This window comes from Leptonychotes weddellii, unplaced genomic scaffold (genome assembly GCF_054177405.1).
Source record: "Leptonychotes weddellii isolate Sample4059 unplaced genomic scaffold, ASM5417740v2 HiC_scaffold_9435, whole genome shotgun sequence".
Lineage (NCBI taxonomy): Eukaryota > Metazoa > Chordata > Mammalia > Carnivora > Phocidae > Leptonychotes > Leptonychotes weddellii.
In genome coordinates, this window is record NW_028066219.1 from 1 (window position 1) to 8,083 (window position 8,083).

The following is an 8,083-nucleotide window of genomic DNA, read 5'->3' on the forward strand; positions in this document are numbered from 1 at the left end:
GTGATCCCCAGCAGCCCCTCCTCTCAATGGGCCTCAGTTTCTCCATGCGCTCCACAAGGACCAGCCCAGGGACACGGAGGCCAGTCTGCCTGAAACGTACTCGGCTTCTGGCAAAACACTGTGTGAGCAGCACGGGACAGGCGTGATTTCTTGCCTGTGTGTCTCAGCCCCCAGTGGCTCCAGCCTCTCTGTCCTCCCCCCCACCCCCCACCCCCGATGGTCATGCAGGAGCAGAGCCTCACAGGGGGCAGCTGGCTCAGGACACTGGGCCAGGTTCCTACTGTGTGCTTTTAGCTGTGTGATTATCCTCTCTGGTCCTGGCTTCCTGTGCCCCAGAAGTGGGCTCTGCTTCTCCCTCTCCATGCTCCTTGGCCATGAGGCTGGGTCACCAGGCCGAGCATGGCGGCCATGCCCTTGTCCTGCAGAGGAGGTACTCAGCCCTGGGGGGTGGGGAGCCAGGTCACGCTGGCAGAACCAGGCAGGAGGGCCCAGGGGGATCCAGCCCACCATCCAGGGCCCTGAGTCAATGCCTCTTTTCCCTTCCCTGCCCAAGGATTTCCCCCAGACTGCCCACCGCCACCCTGGCATCATTTGGGGTCACCTCCCCCTTTCGTTACATTTCCTCTGGCTGCGAGGCTCTTGGAGGGGATTGGTGCCCCCGCAGGGTGACCTGGGCCCTTGGTGGGGCTGGCCAGCAGGCTTGCTCAAGGAGAGCCAGGCGGGCAGGCATTTCAGGCTCATCTTTCCATCCACTGATCCGGCCCCTTGCTGGTCTGGGTCACAGCATGGGTGGGCCCGGTCAGGACAGCTGCCAGGGTCCTGGGGCCCCCTGCGGCTCTCCTGGGACAGCTACAGCCCGTCCTCTCTTCTCTGACGCACTGTGTTTATAGCTGGAGCCCTGGATCCTGGGCTCTGCAGGGGAGGGGCCGTGCAGGGGCTGCAGGCCACGGGTGGACCAGCTGGGGATCCTGCTCTGAGAAGGGGAGGGGATGGAAGCCAGACAGCTCCCAGCTGGGCCTCTTCTGTCCCAACCCCCCACCACCATCCCCCACGAAACCCTCCTGATCTGGTCCAGGCTCTGACTGGCCCTTGGGGGTCGGTTCTCGGGGCTTTGCCTGACCCCTGATGGGGGCTCCCAGTGTGCCTCCCAGTGCGGTCTGTGTGCGTGTCCAGGCACCTGCGGGCACAGAAGTGGCCTGGTCACGGGAGCTCTGCCTCAGCCTGGGCTCAGCCTCCCCGCCGGGTACCCTCGGGCAACCAGCTGCCTTCCCAGCCTCAGTTTCCACCCCAGTGGAGGGGGGCGCGGAGACCCGAGAGGGGCTGCCACGCAGCAGGAACAGGGCCAGTGAAGGGCTCGGTGGGACTATTACAGAGGTGTCTGGGCTTGCATGAGGGGGTGCCTTCCATCCTGGGCCTCCCCCGGGAACCTGAGCCTCGGGACCCTCCCAGCCCAGATACGTCCCAGCTCCAGGCTCCTTCATTCTCCAGGGTCCTGCTGGCAGCCCGGTGACCAGAGAGATCCCAAAGGCCAACCGGTTCACTCCCGCTGTCCCCCTGCATCTCTCTGGACAACCCCCCAAGATATCCTGAAATACGGGGTGCCGATGGCAGCCTGGGGCAGGCCTACAGACAGGAAGCCAGAGAATGCAGTCAGAAGGGACCAGCCACGTTCTTCTGTGGCCTCAGAGCAGGCCACAGTCCCTGGGCGGGCAGTGAGAGGGTGCCCCTGCCCCTCGCGGGGTTTTCTAGCTGCCACTCTCCACCCCTGTTGCTCCAAATCCATCCTGGGGGGCACCCCTGGAGGTCTGAAGTCAGGCTTAAGGAGGGGGGATCCTGGCAGGGGACTCAGAGGTGGCAGGGGACTCAGAGGTGGCAGGGCCAGGTGGCCTCTGAGACCACCTGGTCCACCCCAGTTTTCTCCTGGGGAAACACAGATTCAGGCTCCTAGAGCACCCTCTAAACTCAGTAATAGGGGACAGATGCCCAGGTCTATGAGAAGAGTCCAGCCTGGCCCCCACTGCCAAGCCCGGGAGTCTAGAGTGAGGGACGTGGCTTGGCAGGATCTGCGTCTTTGCCTGCAGCAGGGGCTCATGTCCCCTGCTTCTGGGGTGGTGGGGACAGACTCCAGGGCAGCACACTGTTCCTAGGCCAAGGTTACACTAGAGAGAGCTGGCCTTGGGGCACCCAGCTACTCGCGGGGCCCTAGTGGGGGGATGGAACCAGGAGGGTGGTCTGAGCTGGCCTCCTTGTCTCAGCCCCTTGCCCACTGACCCCAGGCCCACTCTACTGGGCCCCCAGCCTCCCCGGGCCCCCTCCTGTGAGGACACAGAGACTTCGTGGTCTTGAGGCAACAGGCAGAGAGAGGGCCACTAGCCAGGCCCTGCAGCCCTGGTGGCCAGCCTGACGCCTGCCCTCCAGCCCAGGGCACTGCCCACCTCCCAGCGGGTTGGCTAGAAGCCAGCTGACCCAGTTCGGGATGGCTTGCAGTGCATGTCTCCACGGGAGGGCCAGTTAGTGCCAGGAGTGGGGGTGGGGTTGGGATGAAAGTCCCTCTGGTTCCTGTTGAGGCAGCCTCTGCGGCCCACCTACCCCGGTCCCCCAGGATGCCGGACGGAAGGCCACCCTTTCCGGGAGCACGTGAGTGGCCGGAGCAGGGTTTACCCGAGCCCTGGAGGGCAGCCCTGAGCAGCCACAGCTGTGTCCCAGCTGTAAGCTCGGCACAGCACAGGGTGGGAAAAGGGGCAAGGGAGTGAGTGTTAGGGGTCTCTGGGAGGGGATAGGAGGCATCAGAGGGCAAGGGAGGTGCAAAGAAGCCTGGCCTGTGCCAGGAGACTGCTGAGTCCAGAGCAGTCAAGGAAGCCTTCCTGGAGGAGGTGAGATTCCAGTTTGTCTTGGGGGGACTAAATTGGCAAGGGTGGGCATTTAGGTTTGCGGGGAGCGGTGTGAGCAAAGGCAGAAGGAGGTGCGTAGGAGGGTAGAGGCAGTGGGGTCTGGGTGATGTTGGGGTGCGCAGTGAGGGCAGCACCCGGCCAGGCCCCTGGCCAATGCCTTCCTCCCCTACTATCTGCCTTGTCTGCCCAGAGCTGGCCCTGGACACCCATGGCTTCTTTGGTCAAAGGCCTTGCCTGGAGCCCAGCTGCCCGGGGTTTTTGGAACCCTCCAGGTGGTTCTAGGGAGAGACCTAGACCATCAGCAGGGAGCTGAGCTCCTGGCAGGAGGCTTCTCCCAGCCTTCTCTGCCCAGGCCTGGCTGTCGGCTTTCCCTGTCCCACCACCCAAATGGACAGACGCAGGGTGGACCTTCCCTCGGCCAGGCCCGCCACACCCCGAATGACCAGCACTGGAGGCGGGCCGCAGGGCTCGGGTCTCTGGCGCGTCGTGCAGGAACCTGGCCCCAGCACGGGACTGGGACAGTAGTGGTCATTCTTGTTGGGAGGGGGCCCCATGTGGAAGTCTGGGGACCAGCCTCCCAGGAGACCCAGGTTCTGGCCTCAGGGGGCTCTGCCCAGTGGAAGGAGGAGGGGAGTTTTTAGGACGGCACACTCGGGCCAGGCCCACCACTGGGGAGCCGCGTCTCTCGGGAGGGGGCTTCACCAGCACGGAGGTCTTCCCACGATGCTCTTGGTGCAGGTGGAGGATGCTTTTCTGGACACCTACGACCTGGTGTATGACCGGGCGGTGAAGAACTTGTCCGGAACCCCGCGGCAGCAGCTGGTGGCCATTCAGGACATGGTGAGCACGTGGGGGGTGGCCTCCCCCTCGCCAGGCTGGCTCCGGAACATTCAGCCTCCCCAGGTGGACTGCAACCCAGAAAATGGGTGTAGGGGTGGCCTGCCCCCAGAGTCAGCTGGCCCCGGGCCAGACGCTGAGCCAGGGGTCCCGGGACATAGGCCACTGACACCCTCTCGGTAGTGGGGAGGGCGGTACAAAGACCTCTTGTCTTCTCCCTCTGACCTGGGCAGGGCTGGCCACCTAATTTGGGGGCCAAAGCAACATGGAAAGGTTTCTTGTCCAAAACTGATTAAGAGCTTCAGGCTGGTGACGGCACAGCATGAAGCAAGGCCCCAGTGGCCACTGGGTCTCAGCCCGGGAGGCGGGCGCCAGCTGATGCACCATCCGCGGGCCGGGCGGTGGCTGCGCTCACAGCTGCGGTGGACAGTTACGGGCCCTCCTTTTATGGGGAAGCCACGGGGCCGGGAGGGCCGGGCCGCCTGGTGCCTGCCGCCCCCGCACGCGGCCCGGGCCTCTTGGGGCAGCTCTGCTGGGCGCCCCTCGCCAGTGGCCTCCTTGTGCTGTCCCCCGTCCTCCCCACCTTGCAGACGCATCCCTCCATACGTTCTTGCAGTTCCTGTGCTGTGGCAAGAGCTCTCCTTTCAGCCTCCTGGGGGACGCGGAGGCCGGTCTGTGTCAGGGAGAGCAGGCAGCCAGACAGGTGAGGAGGGGAGGCCCGGACCTGCACTCTCCCTCCCTGGCCTCCCCCGGCCCCGGCCCCCCGCTGCAGGACTCCTGGAGGCCGCAGTGAGGGCTGGACTTGGCCTCTTGCTCCCTTTGCTCTTTCATCCCCTCCGAGGCCAGGCCTACCCTCAGAAGCCTCCAGAAGCGCACGGGGAGGCCGAAGACAGACATTGGTCTGGAGGGGGCTCCTCGGAAGGAACCGGAAGGACATTCCACGGAAGGGACAGGGAGGGTCAGTGGCACGCAGAGCCGGGAAGTCCCTTCTTCCCCACGGCCCAGAGAGGAGCCTGGCACCTCCTCCAGCTTCCCCACCAGCCCTCCCCTATGCAGCCGCCTTCCCCGCTTCCCCCCCCCCCCCCCCCCCCCCCGCTGTCCGGGAAACAAACCCACCCCTATCTCTGGGCAAGAGGCTCCCGGCTGCCTTCCAAAGAGCAGACAGAAGGATGCAAATGGCTCCTGGCCCAGAAGGGAGGGGTGGGGGCAGCGGAGGGCCCAGCATGCCTGGGAGGGGGCTGAGAGCTTGTGCCTCTCAGGGAGGGGCCTCGAGTGCCCGTCTGCAAAGCAGGCTGAGGGACGGCTCTGTGGCCTTCCAGGACGGAGGGGTCCCCACCGTAAAGGCCACAGAGGGTGGGCATGGGTGCTGGAGCTGCCCCAGGGAGGGCATGGGAGCGGCTGGGGTGGTGTCCTGGAGGGTGGTCAGGCCCCAGGCTGCCTACCGGGAGGACGTGTGGCCACACGGGGAGTAGGGGCTGATCAGGGGCTGCTTTCGCATGGGGTACCCAGGCCAGGCTGCAGGGTTGCGGCCCCGGGCTCCTGGGACCGTTTCCGGCTGCCCCTGGAGGCCAGAGGTCCCAACCTCCAGGCCAGCCGGTCAGTCCTGTGGCCCAAGTGTGAGCAGGGGCGGGACTGCAGCCGGGGCAGAGGCCCAGGTAGCAGTAGGGAGGCTGGAGGGCCCAGCCCCTGTCCAGTAACAGGTGGACAGATGGATGCACAGACAGACGCCAAGCTAGCCTCCTGTCCCTCCCCATCCCAGCCTTCAGAAGAGCATCCCGAACATCCCACTGGGCCTGCCCCAAATGCCAGCGTCTTCCCGCGAATCAAATGCCACCATCTGAGTGGTTCAGAGATGGGACGGTCACCTCCCTTTTCCTCCAGAGAGAGCTTCTGTGGATGCCCTGCCCTGGGGAGGCACTGGGGTCAGGGATAGAGCAGGAGGCTGGGGCAGCCCAGGACCCCAGCCCCTCCACCAGCTATTTCTCTGCCCTCCCCTCGACCTGGGCCAGGGAGTGAGGGAGACCCGGCCTGCCCAGGGGAGCCAGACCCGTGACCCAGCCCAGGCAGGTCAGCGGGTGCCTAAGAAAGGCACGCGCTGGACCCTGGGGCAGCGACCTTCAGTCCCCATGGAGGCCCACTGCATTCCACTGCTTTCCGCCTGTTTGTGATGCCTTCCCCCAGAGCTCTGGGGCGGTAGGCAGCACCACCTCAGCCCCCACTGACTTCCCATCACCCTAGCACTCAGCCCAGGTGGGCACTAGAGGTCCTCACCCTGGGCAGGGAGGGGACGGCCAGGGTGGGTGCCACGCGAGCTGCCCTCTGCTCAGGACTGCCTGGTGGGGATCAGGAGCTTCCTGAGGACGCACAGAAACATCGCCTCCACCATGACCGGCATCGGCCTCGCCGCCATGGTACTCCCGCCCTCCCTCAGCACCCCTTCCCCAGCTGCCACCCCTCCACCCGCGGATCCCCCACCCCAATGGAACAGCAGGGGCCTCGGGGAGCAGCAGGGCTCCCCGTGCACTGGGAGCCAGAGAGGAGGCTGCTGACCCCAGGGAGGCAGCCTGGCAGGGGACAGTACCTCACCACCTTCCCGAGACCGCTGGGAGCCCCGCAGAGCCCAGTGCCTCTAGGGCGGCCGTGCGCCCCTGCCCGGGAGCCGCAGGCGCTGATGCTGACAACTCCTCCCTCCCAGGTGTACGCGATGCTGCTCAGCTCCTTTCTCTGGTTCGCCATTCGCTCTGGCAGCAGCCTGGACCGCAAGGGCAAATACACCCTGAGCCGGAGGTAGGCCCCGGCCTGCCCCCCGCCCCCGTGCACCCCATCCCCCAAGGGGCAGAGGCCAGCAGCAGGCGGAGGTGGCCGGGTGCTCAGGCTGGCTCCCTGGCCACTGGAGGGGGGCCGCCGGAGAGTTGCACACACTCTTACAGCCCCAAAGGGACCCCGCTCCCTTCACCCCACTCCCCACCAAGACCTGACCTCATGAGTGCGCCCCAGGGAGGACCCAGACCCAGACCCCCAGCCCCTGTGCCCTGGCCTTCTGGGCCCCTCCCTGCCCAGGCATCCTGCCCGGCCCCCGTGCATTCTAGAACATTCTCACAATCCCCTCTGCTTCCCAGAGTGCCCAGCTGCCAGCCCCAGGAGCCCAGCTTCTTCAGACGCTCCCAAGGGAGCCCCAAGCTTCAGTCCCCGACTGACGCAGATGTTTTCCACGGCCGCCCGGGTGCAAGTGGACCCTCGGGGGGCCCTCGGCTGCTCTAGGATGACTGACACGTTTGAACCGCCCGTCCCACCACCTGAGTGCTCACAGAGGCTCAGTCGGCTCAACCGCGAGCCTTACAAGGACAATGTGAGGTGTTTTCTGCCACGTGGCGGAGGGACGGGGGAGGAGGAGGCCAGGCTGTTGGCGGAACACCGAGGGCCCCTCCTTGATGGCCATCAGTGGGGACGGTCCTCTGTTCCCTAAGACCACATCCTTTGCATGAGAGGACTTCACCTGCAAGGCAGAGAGGGCACGCCCGTCCTTCCAACCGCCCCTTCCGTCTGGCGGGTGAGCGCTTTGCTTTCAAGGGTCCCTGTGGCTGCATGAGGTCCACTGGGAACCTCCATCTCTCAGGCAGCAATCTCACACTTCCAGGGACACTGTGCTCACAGGTGCAGGGCCCGAGGCAGGACCTGCAGTGTGAGTGCGGGAGGACACTGTAGAAATCCAGTAGCCAGGCGCTCCCCCTGGACACCCGAACCCCCTCTCTGATAAGTGCTCCTACTGTCCCTGAGGCTATGCACCCTCTGCTAAAAATTCCAAGCCCCCAGCAGGACGAACAAAGGGGGGGTCCCCCCAAAACAGAAGGACCATTCTGGCACAGACAGCCAAAAAATTGACAATGTAACAAATACCCACCCCAGTCCTCCCCTTGTGTTTCCAATCACACGCGTGCACGCACACGCACACCTCCAAGAGCAAGCATGTTGGTGCGCCTAATGGAGCAGCAAAAGTAGGGCACAGGGGGCAGCAGCAGACCTTGTCCCCCCGACGAGGATGCCCCGAGTCTCGTGGGTCCTGCGGTGGGGGACAGTCGGTCTCTGGCCATGCGCACCACCCACCCCCGGTCCTGTTCTGCTCAGCTTGCCTTCTACAGCTCGCAAAATATATTTTAATGATACCAACCAGCAAAGCTGGCGTCCTCTGCACAACAACGGTGGAGCAAAAGGAAAGAAAAGGGGATTTGGTGAAATTCTGTGAACCAGCAACTCGGCGGGTGGGAGTCTCCAGATGGTTACTAAGAGATCGGAGGGAGAAAACAGACATGGGTGGGACAGGACAAAGGCCCTAATACAGCACCATCGAGGCTGGG

The 8,083-nt window shown here is 64.8% G+C and overlaps 1 protein-coding gene across 4 annotated transcripts; it reads left to right on the forward strand.

Moving 5' to 3' along the window:
* The first annotated feature begins 1,174 nt into the window (after positions 1-1,174).
* TSPAN32 (tetraspanin 32) lies at positions 1,175-7,903 on the forward strand. Of its 4 annotated transcripts, none has more exons than XR_014142756.1 (5): positions 1,175-3,731; positions 4,345-4,686; positions 5,738-6,139; positions 6,424-6,515; positions 6,848-6,952. XR_014142756.1 is itself a non-coding variant. In XM_081811689.1 (5 exons), the coding sequence occupies exons 1-5, from the start codon at positions 3,444-3,446 to the stop codon at positions 6,987-6,989; spliced, it is 693 nt and encodes a 230-aa protein (XP_081667815.1). In that variant the 5' UTR covers positions 2,779-3,443; the 3' UTR covers positions 6,990-7,903. The 4 variants fall into 4 exon arrangements, 2 of the variants coding, with proteins under 2 accessions (XP_081667816.1, XP_081667815.1); XM_081811689.1 differs by having other exon boundaries at positions 2,779-3,731; positions 4,345-4,431; positions 6,056-6,139; positions 6,848-7,903; XR_014142755.1 differs by having other exon boundaries at positions 1,177-3,731; positions 4,319-6,139.
* Positions 7,904-8,083: the final 180 nt, after the last annotated feature.